A 19,358-nucleotide genomic window follows, 5' to 3' on the forward strand; every position below is an offset into this window, starting at 1 on the left:
TGGGGATTTTAGATGTTAAGAAGTTTAGACTTAAGGAATTTTGATCTTCCAGAATTTCAGCATTTGGGATTATGGTGTGTGGAATTGTGTCTTTTGGGATTATTATTAGCACTAGTTTTTTATATTTATTTCAAATAGTTACCTGTATCAATTGTTTTTTCTTTGTTATTGCTGACTGGCATTTCATTGTGTGAATGTAACACAGTTTGTTGATCTATTCAGCTGTTAAGGACATTTGGGTTGTTTTGAGAATTTATATCTGACACTTTGTATCCTATGAATTTTCAGCTTCTTTTTAAATTCCCATCTAGTCATTGGTAAGAAAGAGATTGGGGAAAGCTCAAAAGCAATGGGAAAAATTCTAGTTGCTAACTTAGTATTTAGGGGAAGATGAAGCTCTATACATCAGCTACACTTAGCCTCCTGGCATCTTATCCTCGTTTATATTAATCCCTGGACTGGTGTTAGTTAAACACCTATAGTTCACTGTAGAGCTTGGTAAGTAGAAAAATTCCATTGTCGGGTTAGTCTGTGTGCAGATATGTACTTGCCCCTTGACATGTTTCACCTTTTGCCAGAATAGAATCCCTTCTGAGAAAAGATGAACTTACTTTCTTTCATCATAGTGCCTCTACCCTCACAAACAGATGATTCATAGCTGCATTCTGTAAAGTCTATAATTATATCCACTTTGAAGCAGTCCCTGTGTATGTGTATGCAGAAATTGGGGTACATGGCCTACAATCGGATATTACTCATCTTTTTTGTGTAAATGGTATATTGATCACTTATGACAAGAAGGTGTGGGGAATACATTCAGTTTGAGTAATTGAAGAGAGTTTAATAAAGAACCTATTTACAGTTATGTTGTCAAGGTTAAGGGAAACTCACAAGAAATGGTGAACCATTTCAGACTGCTTAATGTCTCTGGCCTACAGAGATAAGGGGAGGAGGAAGAAGAGAGAGTATCTGTATTATAAATAGGGGTGCCTAAGGGGAGCCAAGACTTTAAGTAAAGAGGAATGCAGGCAACCTGTAGCAATCCTGCAGGAAGTCCTGTGTCTGGGGAATACATCTCCTGACTTTACTGTTTTCACCCCTTGATGTCCTGCCAGTGACTCCAGTGGTTGAAACCAACCAGAAGCCAAAGGACATGGGAGCCTGTTAATGCCTTTCTTTAAAGACTGTTTTTCCAGAGCACACAGCAGGGTTGAGAAGATAGAGGAGAGATAAGAAGGAGTAAATGGAAAACATCGCATACTGGTGTTTTTGAACTTTGAATAGAGAATCTTGATTACATCTAGGAGGGTCCTGTCAGAACTGGGTATATAATAAATGCTCCAGTGAGCTGTTGCTACCTGTAATTCAATCACAGTCATTTAAAGGAGGCTTTTAGATAGATCTTTTCAGAATGAAATTCCAGTTAGGTGGACCCTTGCTTTTTGTTTCTATAAGAGCCACATGCGGTGTTTTTGTTTGTGTGTTTGTTTGTTTGTTTGTTTTTCCATTTTCCGTTCCATATGATTTGTTGAGCTTTAATGTTTTTTTGTTTGTTTCTGTATTGGGCAACCTCTAGTGGTCCTTAGGAAAATCACATTTGAATATAAACCTATAGTCTTATCAAATATTTTGTTTGTGTATCCTGTTGTCTTCTGATATCACATTTCTGTGTTATTATATGGTAAGTAACATGTCAAACAATAAATATCATGGGCTTAGTTAGAACGAACACAGGCAAAGAAATAGTGGACAAATATCTCATTTTAAAATAATTGTACTAATATTGCTAAGAATAGGGAGTCATGAAAGAGGTTTTTTTGAAAACACTTAAATGATAAGAAGGAGCCATTCTCATGAAAATGTGGGACTGATATGTTCCAGGTGGAAGGGATAGCAAATGCAGTGGCACTGACTTAAGTATCAACTTTGTGTTTTTGAGGAATGGAAAGAGGCCATATGGAAGTGTGAATTCAACATAGCAGGAAGATAGGGTATTAGAAATTAACTCCAAGGGGAGTCAGGGCTAGATCATAAAAGGTCTTGATCATGGTCAGAAGTTGTGATTTTATTTTATGCACAGTGAAAAGCAACTGGCAGGTGTTAGGGATGGGAATGACAAAATTCTGGCCTCTGGGCAGAGGAAGGTTTATAGAGGGTGGTCAAGATGAAAAGAATTCAGTAAACTAGTTTTTACATTAGATTGTATGAGGAGGAGAAAAGATAATAAGTAGATAAATAGCAGTGAAAAATGGAGAGAAATTGATGGATTTGGGATAGATTTTGAAGGTGGAATCAGAAGGACTTGCTAATGGATTACATGTAAGAAGTGAGGGAAAGAGAGGAATTAAGCTTGAGCAACTTGGTGCCATGTTTTAATTTGGAGAAAGACTAAGAAAGGGATGGGGATCAAGAGTTATCTTTTTACCATGTAAGATTTGGCCAGAAATGTAGCTTAGTTGTTTCTATATGAATTAAGAATGAATGTTTCTCTTCTAGCTTATTGTATTTATTCTACTTTTGGTCTCCTTTTATCCTCTTTTAGCTTTGGAGGAATTCTTTACATCACTTGTGAAGCAAGAAATGGTGAATATGCCTCGTGGGATATACCACTCTGCATTAAAAGGAGGTGCCCGCTCAGACCAAGGAAAGACTGTAGCAGGAATACCCAATTTTATATTGAAAATGTATGAAACAAACAAGCAACCAGGATTGAAACCTGGCCTTGCAGGTAAGGGTAGTATATAGTATCAAAAAAACAGGTTTTTCATGTAATGATTTAGCTTCCACTTCCAAGTAGGACATAATAGGCCATGGCAGGGTGTTGCTGCTGCTACTAACATCTGGATAAATTACAAAAATAGTTGCATTTTAAGAGACATCACAGAACTGTAGAAGCAAAGGCAAATAGATGGATTAAAGTTTCAGAGTCAGCAGAACATTTTAGAACTGTTTTTTCCCCACCTTGGGGGATACCCACTCAGCCCGGAGGCATGACCTGTTGGAAGAAAGAGAAACCAGAAGAGCTTTTAGTGATTGCCTGAGACTAGGGTGACAAATTAGAGATTTTTCTCATAGTACATTTACTGAATTTGGAATTTGCACCAAGAGCTAAAGAGCTAGGCTGAAAGCTTCTGAAAGGCAAAGTGAAATCCCTTTTAGTCTTCTGATACTTAGGAAACAAAGACAAGCTAGGAGAATGGTCTTGAAAAAACAGCATGCAAGAGGTAAAAGCTCTAGAGAGAATGGTGAATTGATACTGAAGATCTGCAACTGCTCTCACCTGGGTGAACTTACTAATTCTGGCCACAGCTGGAATCTGAGCATTCAGGCTCAACTTTAGTGAGAGGCTGGTGAGGAGGTGGAGAAACCAACAGACATCTTGGCAATCATGTGGCACCAGAGTGACCTTAAGCACATGGGCAATTTCTCTCTTAAGTTATTTGCAACATTTTGAAGCTTTATGGGATGGATAGCTAAAGAGCTAAGCTGAAAATTTCTGAGGGCAGACCTCCATCTCCCATAATTGTTTCAGATTGAGGAGTCAAAGACTCATTAAACTGCCAGTTAGTGGCGGGGTATTGTGGGGAGATACACCCTGGCAAAGGAGTGAACCAGAGCTGGACTTAAATTACAAAAATTATAATCAATCCTAACCCAGATCAATTCCTGATTAGGTTGAGGTAATCAGTCTTTCACCTAGTCTGCCTAACAGAGGGTAGAGGAAAACTACTCTTTGATTAACAATTATATCATTTAGTGCTTCTGTAGTTTTTTCATATACTGTATTAGACATAGGACAAAGGAAGAAGCTGGAAATGAAGGGAATATTTCATGGAGATAAAGAAGTCACTCTGTTTGGAAAATATCAATTCTAATTGGCCTACATGAAATAACATACTTTCAAAATATAAGACAAAAATGAGTAGAACTAAAAGAGGAAATAGACAAACCCACAATAATAATGGAAACTTTAAAATATCTTTTTCAGTAACTGGCAGAGGAAGGAGACAAGAAAATCAATAAGATTACAAAATATTTGAACAATACTCTGAACAAACTACTGTATTGACATGTAGAACATTGTATCTTACAGTGATGGAATTTATATATTTTTTAACTGTACATGAAAAATTTACCAAAATGACCATACACTGAACCACAAACTTCAATAAATTTCAATATATTGAAGTCACTTTGAGTCTGTCCTCTGATGACAATGGGATTAAGCTAAAAATAAATAACAAAAATGATTACCATATCTCCAGTAGGTGGAAAATTGAACAGTATACTTATAAGTAATGGATGGATCGGAGAAAAGAATCAAAATGGAAATTAGAAGGTAGTTTGAAGTGAATGATAATGAAGATAAGCCATATAACAATGTGTAGGTTGTAGCTAAAATAGTATTTCTAAACAGTTTCCCCTCTAGGGAAATTTACACTTTCAATGTGTATTTTAGAAAAGAAAGGAAAATAGTCATTATTTGAACTTCCATCTCAAGAAGCTTGGAAAAGAACAGCAAATCAAACTTAAAGGATAAGGGAAGAAATAATAAAGATAATGAAACTCAGTGTAATAAAAAACATAAATAAGCTGGAGGTTCGGTTGAGAGCTTAGTTGACCATTGTGGAAAGGGCAGGGAGGGGGAGAGTAAGTATATGTGAATACAGGAATGAGGGAAAGCTTGTCCACTTGTGAGTATAACTAAAGGGACCCATGTTATCATGTGTCCATGAAGATTAATATGTGCAAGTATTTATCCTTAGTTGAAATTTTGAAAAATCTTAATAGAATCTCTAGAACTAAGTTCACAAACTAAGTCAAGAATTGCAAATTTGTTCATTTATTTATACTTATGCTTATTTATTCATAAGTAAATTGTAAATATTTCATATGTGATCTTAACTAAAAAGCTACGAGTCAATAAGTAATATATTAATATTATATTACGTTAATATTTTTTAGACAGAGTTTCTCTTGGTTGCCCAGGCTGGAGTACAGTGGCACAATCTCAGTTCACTGCAACCTCCACCTCCTAGTTCAAGTGATTCTCCTGCTTCAGCCTCCTGAGTAGCTGGAATTTCAGGTGTTCGCCACCATGCTTGGCTAATTTTTGCATTTTTAGTAGAGATGGGGTTTCACCATGTTTACCAGGCTGGTCTCAAACTCCTGACCTCAAGTGATCTATCTGCCTGCCTTGGCCTCCCAAAGTGCTGGAATTACATGTGTGAGCCACCGTACCTGTCCCAATAATATTTTAAATATTAGCTTTTTAAAATCTCTTGTGTTTTTTAATTCCTTATACATAAATGGTCAGAAATCATAGTTTGCTTAACAAATTAGCTTTTATTTATAAATATCTCTATCCAGATTATCAGTTTCTGAGAATCTAATTAGTAAAGTTTTTCCATAAGAAATGTCTTTATAAGCTGGGTGCGGTGGCTCACGCCTGTAATCCCAGCACTTTGGGAGGAGGAGGCAGGCAGATCATGAGGTCAGGAGTTAGAGATCAGCCTGGCCAATATGGTGAAACCCCGCCTCCACTGAACTTACAAAAATTAGCTGGACATGGTGGCACGCACTTGTAGTCCTAGCTACTCAAGAGGCTGAGGCAGAACCCAGGAGGTGGAGGTTGCGGTGAGCTGAGATTGCACCAATGCCCTCCAGCCTAGGCAACAGAGCGAGACTCTGTCTAAAAAAACAAAAAAGTCTTTATAACTTTTTTTTAAAGGTGGTATGTTATTTTGCTACGATGTTTCCATGTATCAGAGTAAAGATGGAAAACCATTGAATAGACTGATGGCCAGTAGAGGGCGAAGTTTCAAGCAGACTTCACTTGCTCTTGTACATGAGGTAGGTTCCCAGGTCCTCTTCTTTGTGTTTTAGTGTTTTCTCCCTTCATGATATGTTTAAGAAGTTGGATGTTTGTTTAGAAATTATTGTTTTGATCATAATTAATGTAAGTTGCTTTGAAAGGCTAACAAAATAGCTGATCCAACTGAATACTCAAATATTTTGATGTATTTCTGAAAGAAATTGGCATGTTTTCTCCCACTGCCCAGCATAATTATTAGGGAGTAATGTCTAGGAATTTGCTTTACTTCATCAATGCTTAACTGTCATTATTGAGAATAAATAACAATTTATTTTGTAAAGAAGTACTACTGCCTATATCTTAATTCTAATCCTTTGCAATTATGTAGGGGACCAGTGTTTATATTTTGTGAGAGTTTGGAATTAAAAGTAAATAAAAGCATTTTAGAAAAATAACCCTTGGTTTTACTGTTTATTTTACTTTTCCTTTCAGCTACCTTTTAAAAATAAAGTTATGTGATTCTGTTAGATGATTTAGATGAAATCTGATTATTGCAGATTATGGCAAAACTGGGGGAAGAGGGAAGCTGGAAAGCCCTTGGGAAATGCATTTTTATTGTTTTTAAATATTTTGTCACACTCATTATGATGTATACAAATTAAGATATATGAATGAATAACAAAACAAAATATCACAGCAAAGAGATTTATATAGTTTAGACATAGTAGGTTATATATCAGTTATAAGCAAAAGTATATGAATTGGAAAGATTTAATGAACTTGATGTAAAAATAATTAGCATTTCTAAAATATCTTTCTATAAAATCTTATACATTTGGTTATAATTAATTTGATTCACTTTTTTTCTGTATCACACCATTTGCCACCTGTTTAATAGCATAGCAAAATTCAGAGCGTTTTTAAAGACCCATCTTTATCCTTTGCCATCCATTCTCCTTTCACATATTTAGAATTAAAATTGTGTAAATACTTGTTTCAGAAGCTTTTTTTTTTTTTTTTTTTTTTCCTAATGTACAATAAAGAGAAAAAGGATCTGGGAAGAGTAACGTTTCTCTAGGAAGGTTTAATTTCAGACATAGGTGATTTCTATGTTCGTTTGTCCCTGGCATCTCATTAGTTGGCATAGAGAAGGGAGAAACTTGGTACTTTTTTGTATTTTAAGCTGTGCACTTAGACATTTGAAGTCTAAAGTCTTAGTTAACAGCTGATTTATAGTAAAAAGTCACCATCAGAACAGAAACAAGAAAAAGCATTAATGCAGGGGATAGCAGAAGACATCGGATAACTTTTGGCAGTGGCATCAGAAGTTATGAGGTATGTCCAAGATGTAAGCACAGAAAATCTTTGGGTTAAGATACTTATTGCTTGTGCTGCAGAGAGTCTAGAAAATTTCAAAGGGAAGAGAAAATAACATCATTGTTTTAGGGATCAATTAGACATATTGGACAGAATTCTGCGAAACCTATAGTAGGATTTTAGACTGGATTCCATATTCTGCTTAGTATATATAGTTCATTTGCTTAAAACATAAAGGCTGGGGGACCCATGAAGTTTCTCAAACTATATGATAAGAAATAATATGAACTTTCAGAGCTGGTTAATAAAAATGATTGCAATAATCACAGCTAATAATCGATTTAGGTACTTTCAACACTGTGAGGTAGGTGCTGTTATGTGTCAAGGTCACAGAGCTAGCAAGTAGAGGAGCCTGGAAATTGAACCCAGGCAATGAGGCTCCATGGTCCTTCTTCTCTCCCAGGTTAATCAGAGAACATTCTAAAAATACATTTGGATCTTTCCAAGATTACTCAAATCTCTCTTAAATCATCTCCTTGCATCTCCTCTTTCTTTTGTTGCAATCAGTTTGGTATTTTTCCAGATGAAATTTCTTCAGACTCTGCTTTTGATCCTCCCATTACTTTATCCTTTTTTATTTCCAAGTATTTCTTCTTTCTTTCCTTTTTTTTTTTTTTTTTGAGACGGAGTCTCGCTCTGCTGTCCAGGCTGGAATGCAATGGCACAATCTCAGCTCACTGCAACTTCTGCCTCCTGGGTTCAAGGGATTCTCCTGCCTTAGCCTCCCAAGTAGCTGGGATTACAGGCATGTGCCACCAAGTCCAGCTAATTTTTGTATTTTAAGTAGAGATGGAGTTTCACCATGTTGGCCAGGCTGATCTCAAACTTCTGTCCTCAGGTGATCCACCTACCTCGGCCTCCCAAAGTGCTGGGATTACAGGCGTAAGCCACCGTGCCCAGCTATATTTCCAAGTATTTCTTGAGAATTGCAGTTTGTTTATTAATTCACCAGTTGGACCTCTGGGTTTTTTCTCAGTTTTCAATGATTAAGACTAAAGTTTCTATAAACATTCTCATACAGATCTATGTGTGAACATTCATTTTTCTGTTTTTTTTTTCAGTAAACAAATACCTAGGAGTGAGATTGCAATGTCATGTGGTAAATTCATATATAGCTTTGTAGGAAACTATCAAACTGTTTTCCTAGTGGCTATCTCATTTTGCATGCCCATCTGCAAGGTATGAGAGTTTCAGTTGCTCTGCCTTCTTGTCAGTGCTTGATATAGTCAATTAAAAAAATTTAGCCATTCTTGTAGATGAGTAGTATTAGTTTCCCTTTGTGGTTTTAATTTGTGTTTCCTTAATGACTAATGAAGTTGAAGCATCTTTTCACGTGTTTATTTTGTATCTCTTTTCTTCCTGAAGTGTTTGCTCTGATCTTTTGCCCATTTTTAAAATTGGGGCTTTTGTTTTCTAAAGAGTGTTCTTTATATATTACGGATATTAATTTTGTTTTTACTTAGTCTGTTACATGGTTTTTCATTTTCTTTTTCTTTTTTTTTTTTGAGATGGAGTCTCACTGTGTTGCCCAGGCTGGAGTACAGTGGTGCAGTCTCAGCTCACTGCAACCTCCGCCTCCCGGGCTCAAGTGATTCTCCCACCTCAGTCTCCTGAGTAGCTGGGATTACAGGTGTGTCCACCACGCCTGGCTGATTTTTGTATTTTTAGTAGAGATGGGATTTCACCATGTTGGTCAGCCTGGTCTCAGACTCCTGACTTCATGATCCACCTGCCTTGGCCTCCCAAAGTGCTGGGATTACAGGCATGAGCCGCTGCACCCAGTTTTTATTTTTTTATAATGTATTTTGAAGAGTGGACTTTTCATTTTGAAGAATTTCAACTTACCAAATTTTACAAAATGGTTCTTGCTTTTTGTTTAATCTGAGATTACAAAAATTTTTCATTTTCTTTTTTCCTGTGTTTTATTTTTATTCTTTTAAATTCTTTTTAGAAATTGAGGTATGATATGGTTTGGCTATGTCCCTCTCCAAACCTCATCTTGAATTGTAACACTTACATGCTGTGGGAGGAACCCAGTGGGAGGTGATTGAACTATGGGGACGGGGCTTTCCTGCACTGTTCTCGTGATAGTGAATGAGTCTCATGAAATCTGATGATTTTAAAAATGTGAGTTTCCCTGCAAAAGCTCTCTGTTTCCGTACTGCCATCCATGTAAGACGTGACTCACTCCTCCTTGCTTTCTGCCATGATTTTGAGGCCTCTGCAGCTGTGTAGAACTGTAAGCTTGTTAAACCTGTTTCTTGTGTAAATTACCCAGCCTTGGGTATGTCTTTATCAGCAGCGTGAAATTTGACTGCTATAAGGTGTAAAACATAAACCATAAAATTTACTTATTTAAAGTGTGCAACTCAGTGGTTTTCAGTGTATCCACAGAGTTGTATAACCATTCCCACAAACAATTTTAGAACAATTTCATTACCCAAAAAAAAAACTGTGTACCCATTAGTAGTCACTCCTCATTTTCCCTTGTCTTTAGCTTTCACCAGCCACTGATCTACTTTCTGCCTCTACAGATTTGCCTATTCTGGACATTTCATATAAATATAATCATACAATACATGGTTTTTAATGTCTGGCTTCTTTCACTTAGTATAATGTTTTCAGGGTTTTTCCATGTTGTAGCACGTATTAGTACTTGATTCTTTTTGGTGAGAATAATGCTTCTCTGCATGGATATACCACGTTTAATTTATCCATCTTTCAGCTAATGGATCTCCTTCTGTGTTTTCTTATAGAAGTTTCACATTTTAAGGTTTACTTTTTAGCTTAGGTCCATTTAAGTTAATTTTTGTATAATGTGTGAGTTATTTGTTGAAAATACCATCTTTTATTCACTGCATTACCTAGGCACTTCTGCAAAAATCGTTTGCTCATATATGTGTGGGTCTATTTTTGTATTCAGTTCTGTTCCATTGACATCTGTAGATTTGTGCTTTCACCACGATGACATACCTGAATAACTTTCACTTTATAATGTCTTGAAATCAAGTAGTATGAGTCTCCCAACTTTGTTTCATCTTTCAAAAAAAGTTCTGACTATGCTAGGTCTCTTGCTTTTCTATATAAATTCTAAACCAGTTTTAAGAAACCACAAAAAAGTTTGCTGATTTCGATGGTAAATGCGTTGAATTTGTAGGTCAACTTGGGAGAGGACTTACATCTTGGTAATAGAGTATCTAGACCCATGAACAAGGTATAATTGTCTATTTATAGTTTTTTTTGTATTATAAATCTTGGACATATTTTGTAAAAGTTTGTAAATATTACATATACCTAAGTATTTTGATGCTATTCAAATTAGACTTTTTATTTTAATTTACTGCTTATTGCTAGTTTATAATCATCAAATTGATTTTTTCTATGTGAAATATTTCTTTTTTATCATTGTATCTGTTGTGATGATCTATGATTAATGATCTTTGAAGTTATGATTGTAATTGTTTTGAGGTATAACAAACCATGCACACATAGCACAATGAACTTAATAAATGTTGTGTGCTTTTTTATTTCTTCACCAACCAGATGTCCCCCCAATTGGGCCTCCCTATTCCCTGACACACAACAAAATCGAAATTAGGCCAATTAATAACTCTTAAAATGGCCTCTAATTGTTCAAATGAAAGAAAGAGTTACATATCTGTCACTTGAAATCAAAAGCTAGAAATGATTAAGATTAGTGAGGAAGGCATATTGAAAGCTGAGACAGGCTGAAAGCTAGACTTCTTGCACCAAATAGCCAATTTTGAATGCAAAGAAAAAAGTTCTTGAGGGAAATTAAAAGTGCTACTCCAGTGAACACATGAGTGATAAGAAAGCAAAACAGCCTTATTGCTGATTTAGAGAAAATTTTAGTGTTCTGGATAAGAGAACAAACCAGCCATAACATTCTCTTAAGCCAAAGCCTAATCTAGAGGAAGACTGTAACACTCTTTAATTCTGTGAAGGCTAAGAGAGATGAGGAAACTGCAGAAGAAAAGTTTGAAGGTAGCAGAGGTTGGGGTTCATGTGGTGTAAGGAAAGAAGCGATTTTCCTAACACAAAAGGGCAAGGTGAAGCAGCAAGTGCTGATGTAGAAGCTGCAGCGAGTTATCCAGAAGATCTAGCTAAGATAATTGATGAAGATGGCTACACTAACCAACACATTTTCAATGTGGATAAAAGAGCTATCTATTGCAAGAAGATGCCTTGTAGGAACTTTATAACTGAAGAGAAGTCAGTGCCTGGCTTCAAAGGAAAGGCTGGCTGTCTTGTTAGGGTCTAATTCAGCTGATGACTTAAGTTGAAGCCAGTTCAACTTTACTTACAATTCTGAAAATCCTAGTGCTCTAAAGAATTACACTGAATCTCTTCTATCTGTGTCCTAGAAATGGGACAAGGCCTGGATGACAGCGTATCTGTTTATACATGGTTTACTGAATATTTTAATCCCACCATTGAGAACTACTGCTTAGAAAAAAAAAAAAAAAGATTCCTTTCAAAGTGTTACTGCTAATTGACAATGCAACTAGTCACCCAATAGGTCTGATGGAGGTGTACAAGGAGATGGATGTTGTTGTTATGACTGCCAACACAACATCCATTCTGCAGCCCATGGATCAAGGAGTAATTTTGACTTTCAAGTCTTATTTAAGAAATACATTTTGTAAGGCTATAGCTGGCATAGATAGTGATTCCTCTGTTTGATCTGGGAAAAATAAATTGAAAACCTTTTGGAAAGGATTCACTGTGTAGATGTCATTAAGAACATCCATGATTTATATGAAGAGGTCAAGATATCAATGTTAACCAGTATTTAGAAGAAATTGATTCCAGCCCTCTTGGATGACTTTGAGGGGGTTCAAGATTTCGGTGGAGGAAGTCACTGCAGATATGGGAAGGGTACCAAGAGAAGTAGAATTAGAACTAGAGCCTGAGGATGTGACTGAACTGCTACAATCATGAGGAGTTGCTTCTTATGGATGAGCGGAGTGGTTTCTTGAGATGGAATCTACTCTTGGTGAAGATGCTGTGAACATTGTTGAATTGACAACACAGGATTTACAATATTACATAAACATAGCTGATAATGCAGTATCAGGGTTTGAGGGGATTGATTCCACTTTAGAGAGAAGTTCTATGGATGAAGCTATCAAACAGCATTGCATGCTTCAGAGAAATCTTTTGTGAAAGGAAACATTAAGCAATGGGGTAAACTTCATTGTTATCTTAAGAAATTGACACAGCCACCCCAACATTCATCAGCCACACCAATCAGTCAGCAGCCATCAACATCCAGGCAAGACCTTCCACCCACAAAAAGATTAGGACTTGTCAAAGATTTATATAATTATTTACATTTTTTATCAGTCGAATATTTTAAAAAATTTTTTTAGTGATGGGACCTCACTATGTTGCCCAGGCTGGAGTGCGGTGACTATCCACAGGTGCAGTTACAGATCACCACAGCCTCCAACTCCTGGGCCCAAGGGATCCTTCCATCTCAGTCTCTTGAGTAGCTGGGACTACAGGTACATGCCACCATGCCCAGCAGTAACAAAGTATTTTAAAACTAAGGTATGTACATTGTTTTTTTAAAGATGTAATGCTATTACATAATAGATTATAGTATAGTGTAAGCATAACTTATATCCACTAGGAAACAAAAACATTGTATGACTCTCTTTATTGGATTATTAGCTTTAATGCATTTGTCTGTGACCAAACCTGTCTGAGGTGTTCCTTTACTTCCCATGTACACGTAGTGGGATAGTTTTCCTTTTCCAGAAATGCTACTGTTAAATTAGTGGTAAATCTAATTATTGTGGTGGTCTTACTAAGAAATAGAATCTTACTGGCATGTAAATAAGCCCTTATATGTGTGTGTGTTGTTATTCATTTCTATTAATAACAGCCCCTAAAGAATCCATGTCCTTACACGATGTTCTATACCCTTCACAATGGCTACAACTACATGAGAGTGAGTGAGCAAGTGAATCAATGGCTAAAAGAACTTGATTTTGAATTTAGAAGTGCTCTGTCCTCATTTCTAAAAATATACTTTGTATTTTAGAGCAGTTTTAGGTTCACAGCAAAATTGAGAGCAGTGTATGGAGCGTTCTCATATAACTCCCTGCTCACTCTGCCCTCATGCCTACCTCTCATCTTCCCATTATCCCCCACCAGAGTGGTATATTTGTTACAAATGATGAACCTACATTGACACATTACTCAAAGCCTATAGTTTATATTAGGGTTTATTCTTGGTGTTATTCTGTGGGTTTGAACAAATGCATAGTGGCATGCATATAATCATATAATCATTTTAGTATTATACACGGTAGTTTTACTTTCTAAAACCCTTCTGTAAGCTCCTATTCATCCCTTCCTTCTCCTTAACTCCAGGTGACCACTGATCTTTTTACTGTCTCTATAGTTTTGCCTTTTCCAGAATGTCAAGTAGTTGGAATCATACGGTATGTAGATCTTCCAGACTGGCTGATTTCACTTAGTATTAGGCATTTTTTTTCTTCATGTATTTTCATTGCTTGATAGCTGACTTCTTTTTAGTGTTGAATAAAAATCCATGGTCTAGATATACTACAGTTGATTTGTCCACTTACCTACAGAAGGATATCTTGGTTGCTTCCAAGTTTTAGCCAATATGTATAAAACTACTTTAAACATCTTTGTGCAGAATTTTGTGTGGAGATAATTTTCAGCTATCTTGGGTAACTAACTTGGGTAAATGCCAAGGAGCACACTTGCTGGACTGTATGGTAAGAGTGTGTTTGGTTTTGTAAAAAATGGCCAAAACATCTTCCAAAGTGGCTATACCATTTCGCATCTCCTTCCTGTTGCTCCAAAGCCTTGCCAGCAGTTGGTGTTGTGGTCTGGATTTTGGCCATTCTAATTGGTGTGTAGTGACATTTCATTGTTATTTTCATTAGCATATCCCTGATATGTGAAGCATTTTGTATATGCTTATTTTTTATCTGTATATCTATTTCTTTGACTCATTTTAAAATCCGATTTTTAGGCTTTTCATAGTTGAGTTTTAAGACATTTTTGTATATTTTGGATAATAGTCCTTTATCAGATCTGTCTTTTGCAAATATTTTCTTACAGACTATGGCTTATCTATTCTCTTGACAGTGCCTTTTGTAGATCAGAAGATTTTTATTTTAATGAAGTCCAGCATATCCATTGTTTATTTAATACATAGTGCCTTTGATATTGTTTCTGAAAAGCTGTCATCAAGCCTAACATTATAGATATTATCCTGTGATATCTTCTAGTAACTTCACAGTACTGTGCTTTACATTGATATCTATAATCTATTTCGAGTTAATATTTATGAAGAGTGTAAAGTCAGGGTCTAGATTTTTTTTTTTTTTTTGCCTCAAGATATCTGGTTGTTTCAGTATCATTTGTTGAGAAGATTATCCTTTCTCCATTGCTTCACTCTGACTCATTCTCAAATATTAATGGGCTATATTTATATACATCTGTTTCTGGACTTTCTATTCTGTTTCTTTGATCTATTTCTCTAGTCATTGGTTCATACCATGCTTTCTTGATTACTGTAGCTCTGTAGTAAGTCTTGGAGTTAGGTATGTCAGTCCTCCAACTTTGTTCTTCTTCAATATTGTGTTGGCTCTTCTTTGTCCTTTGTCCCTTCATATGAGCATTTGAATCAGTTTGTTGTTATCAAGGAAGTAACTTGGTGAGATTTTGAGTGGGACTGCATTGAGATTTTGAGAATTGAAGTTAGGAAGAACTGACATCCTGACAATATTGAGCTTTCCAATCCATGAACCTGGAATATTTCTCTATTTATTTCATTCATTATTGATTTATTTCATTAGAATTTTGTAATTTTCTCCTATAGGTATTATATATACTCACACATTTATATGTCTGTGTGTGTGTGTGCATGTGTGTGTGTGTATATATGTATGTATGTAGGTTTACACGTAAGTATTTTATTTTTGTAGATGTTAATGCAAATGCTATTGTGTTTTTAATTTCAACTTCTATTTTTTTCATTGCTGTCATATAGGAAAGCAATTGGTTTTTGTATTGTAACCTTGTGTCTTGCAATTTTGCTGTAAGTGCTTATGGGTTCCAGGAGTTTTTTGTCACCTTTTTCAGATTTTCTATGTAGATACTCATGTCATCTGCAAGCAAAGACAATTTTGTTTCTTTCTTCTCTTCAGCATACATTTTACTTTCTCTTTTTGTCTTACATCAGTAGAAAGGATTTCCAGGTATGATGTTGAAAAAGAATGGTGAGAGAGGACATCCTTGTCTTACTCCTGATCTTAGTGGGAATGCTTGTAGTTTCTAAAAATTGTGATGTTAGCTGTGGGTGTTTTGTAGATATTCTTATCAAGTTGAGGAAGTTCTTTATTTCTAGTTTACTGAGAGTTGTTATCATGAAAAACTGTTGGATTTTGTCAAATGCTTTTTCTGCATGTATTGATACGATTATGTGATTTTTCTTCTTTACTCTGTTGATATGCTGGAATAAACATTAATTGATTTTCTAATATTGATTTAGTCTTGTGTACCTCAAATCCATTTGGTTGTGGTGTATAATTCTTTTTTACATTGTTAGATTTAATTTGCTTATATTTTGTTGAGGCCTTTTACATTTATGTTCATGAGAGATATTGCTGTGAGATTTTCTATTCTTGTTAATATATTTGTCTGGTTTTTGTTTTAGGGTAATGCTGACCTCATATAATGAGTTAGGAAGTGTTCTCTCTGCTTCTGCCTTCTGAAAGAGACTGTTGGAAATTGGCGTGATATCCTCCTTAAATGTTTGATAGAGTTCACCAATGAACACATCTGGGACTGGTGCTTTCTGTGTTGGAAGGTTATTAATTGTCAATTCAATTTCTTTAATAGATACAGGCCTATTCAAATAATATATCTTTTTTTCATGTGAGTTTTAGCAGATCGTATCTTTCAGGGAACTGGCCCATTACATCTAGATTATCAATTTGTGGGCATAGAGTTATATATATTCTTTCCTTATTATCCTTTCAGTCTCCAGAGAGTCTGTAGTGATATCCTATCTTTCACTGCTGATGTTAATTTCTAAATTTGTTAAATTTGTTAAGGTATGTGTTATGGTTCTTTTAAATTTTTTAAGGTGTGTTTTATGGTTCAGAATGTGGTCAATATTGGTGAATCTTACGTGTGAGCTTGAGAAGAATGTGTGTTCTGCTGTCATTGCATGAAATAGCCTGTAGATGTCAATTATATCCAGTTGATTGATGGTGTTTTTGAGTTCAACTATGTCCTTACTGGTTTTCTGCTTGTTGTATCTGTCCATTTCTGATAGAGAAGTGTTGAAGTCTCCTGAAGTCTCCGGCTGTATGAGTGGATTAATCGATTTCTTCTTGGAATTCTATCAGGTTTTGCCTTATATATTTTGATACTTCGTTATTAGGTGCATACACTCTAAGGATTATTATGTCTTCTTGGAGAATTGACCCATTTAGTATGTAACGTCCCTCTTTATTTTTGACACCTTTCCTTGTTGTCAAGTCTTCTCTGTCTGAAATTAATATAGGTCCTCCTGCTTTCTTTTGATTAATATTAGCATAGTGTCTTTTTCTATCCATTTACATTTTATATGTATGTGTCTTTACATTAAAGTAGATTTCTTGTAGACAACATATAGTTGGGTCTCGGTTTTTTATCTACTTTGACGATCTTAATTTGCTTCCAAAATGATTGTTGATATATTTTGATTTATATCTTCTATATTTGTTACTTTTTTTTGTTTGTTGCTCATTTTCTTTATTCTGCTTTTGTATTCTCTTTTTGTCCCTTATGGTTTCTTTTTCTTTTCTATTTTTTTTTTTTAGCATACATGAGAATGTTTTATTCTTTTTTTTTAATTTTACTTTATTATTATTATACTTTTAAGTTCTAGGGTACATGTGCATAACGTGCAGGTTTGTTACATATGTATACTTGTGCCATGTTGGTGTGCTGCACCCATCAACTCGTCAGCACCCATCAACTCGTCATTTACATCAGGTAAAACTCCCAATGCAATCCCTCCCCCCTCTCCCCTCCCCATGATAGGCCCCAGTGTGTGATGTTCCCCTTCCCGAGTCCAAGTGATCTCATTGTTCAGTTCCCACCTATGAGTGAGAACATGCAGTGTTTGGTTTTCTGTTCTTGTGATAGTTTGCTGAGAATGATGGTTTCCAGCTGCATCCCTGTCCCGACAAAGGACACAAACTCATCCTTTTTGATGGCTGCATAGTATTCCATGGTGTATATGTGCCACATTTGCTTAATCCAGTCTGTCACTGATGGATATTTGGGTTGATTCCAAGTCTTTGCTATTGTGAATACTGCCGCAGTAAACATACGTGTGTATGTGTCTTTATAGCAGCATGATTGATAATCCTTTGGGTGTATACCCAGTAATGGGATGGCTGGGTCATATGGTACTTCTAGTTCTAGATCCTTGAGGAATCGCCATACTGTTTTCCATAATGGTTGAACTAGTTTACAATCCCACCAACAGTGTAAAAGTGTTCCTATTTCTCCACATCCTCTGCAGCACCTGTTGTTTCCTGACTTTTGAATGATTGCCATTCTACCTGATGTGAGACCATATGTCATTGTGGTTTTGATTTGCATTTCTCTCATGGCCAGTGATGAGCATTTTTTCATGTGTCTGTTCGCTGTATGAATGTCTTCTTTTGAGAAATATCTGTTCATATCCTTTGACCACTTTTTGATGGGGTTGTTTGCTTTCTTCTTGTATATTTGTTTGAGTTCTTTGTAGATTCTGGATATTAGCCCTTTGTCAGATGAGTAGGTTGCAAAAATTTTCTCCCATTCTGTAGGTTGCCTGTTCACTCTGATGGTAGTTTCTTTTGCTGTGCAGAAGCTCTTTAGTTTAATGAGATCCCATTTGTCAATTTTTGCTTTTGTTGCTGTTGCTTTTGGTGTTTTAGACATGAAGTCCTTGCCCATGCCTATGTCCTGAATGGTATTACCTAAGTTTTCTTCTAGTGTTTTTATGGTATTAGGTCTAACATTTAAGTCTCTAATCCATCTTGAATTAATTTTCATATAAGGAGTAAGGAAAGGATCCAGTTTCAGCTTTCTACTTATGGCTAGCCAATTTTCCCAGCACCGTTTATTAAATAGGGAATCCTTTCCCCATTTCTTGTTTCTCTCAGGTTTGTCAAAGATCAGATGGCTGTAGATGTGTGGTATTATTTCTGAGGACTCTGTTCTGTTCCATTGGTCTATATCTCTGTTTTGGTACCAGTACTATGCTGTTTTGGTTACTGTAGCCTTGTGGTATAGTTTGAAGTCAGGTAGCATGATGCCTCCAGCTTTGTTCTTTTGACTTAGGATTTCTTGGCAATGCGGGCTCTTGTTTGGTTCCATGTGAACTTTAAAGCAGTTTTTCCAGTTCTGTGAAGAAACTCATTGGTAGCTTGATGGGGATGGCATTGAATCTATAAATGACCTTGGGCAGTATGGCCATTTTCACAATATTGATTCTTCCTATCCACGAGCATGGTATGTTCTTCCATTTGTTTGTGTCCTCTTTGATTTCACTGAGCAGTGGTTTGTAGTTCTCCTTGAAGAGGTCCTTTACATCCCTTGTAAGTTCAATTCCTAGGTATTTTATTCTCTTTGAAGCAATTGTGAATGGGAGTTCATTCATGATTTGGCTCTCTGTTTGACTGTTACTGGTGTATAAGAATGCTTGTGATTTTTGCACATTATTTTTGTATCCTGAGCCTTTGCTGAAGTTTCTTATCAGCTTAAGGAGATTTTGGGCTGAGACAATGGGGTTTTCTAGATATACAATCATGTCATCTGCAAACAGGGACAATTTGACTTCTTCTTTTCCTAATTGAATACCCTTGACTTCTTCCTCTGGCCTGATTGCCCTAGCCAGAACTTCCAACACTATGTTGAATAGGAGTGGTGAGAGAGGGCATCCCTGTCTTGTGCCAGTTTTCAAAGGGAATTTTTCCAGTTTTTTTGCCCATTCAATATGATATTGGCCGTGGGTTTGTCATAAATAGCTCTTATTATTTTGAGATACGTACCATCAATACCGAATTTATTGAGCGTTTTTAGCATGAAGGGCTGTTGAATTTTGTCAAAGGCC

The 19,358-nt window shown here is 36.0% G+C and overlaps 1 protein-coding gene across 10 annotated transcripts in view; it reads left to right on the forward strand.

Annotated features, from left to right (window-relative positions):
- Window positions 1–19,358, forward strand: part of FOCAD (focadhesin) — a 326,657-nt gene that overhangs the window by 202,501 nt on the left and 104,798 nt on the right. For all 10 annotated transcript variants that reach the window (XM_033237455.1, XM_033237451.1, XM_033237458.1 and 7 more), the window contains 2 exons: window positions 2,543–2,728; window positions 5,732–5,853. In XM_033237455.1, coding sequence (XP_033093346.1) covers window positions 2,543–2,728; window positions 5,732–5,853 — 308 coding nt within the window. The remainder of the gene's footprint in view (window positions 1–2,542; window positions 2,729–5,731; window positions 5,854–19,358) is intronic.

Source organism: Trachypithecus francoisi, unplaced genomic scaffold (assembly GCF_009764315.1).
Source record: "Trachypithecus francoisi isolate TF-2019V2 unplaced genomic scaffold, Tfra_2.0 Lachesis_group16, whole genome shotgun sequence".
Classification (NCBI taxonomy): Eukaryota; Metazoa; Chordata; class Mammalia; order Primates; family Cercopithecidae; genus Trachypithecus; species Trachypithecus francoisi.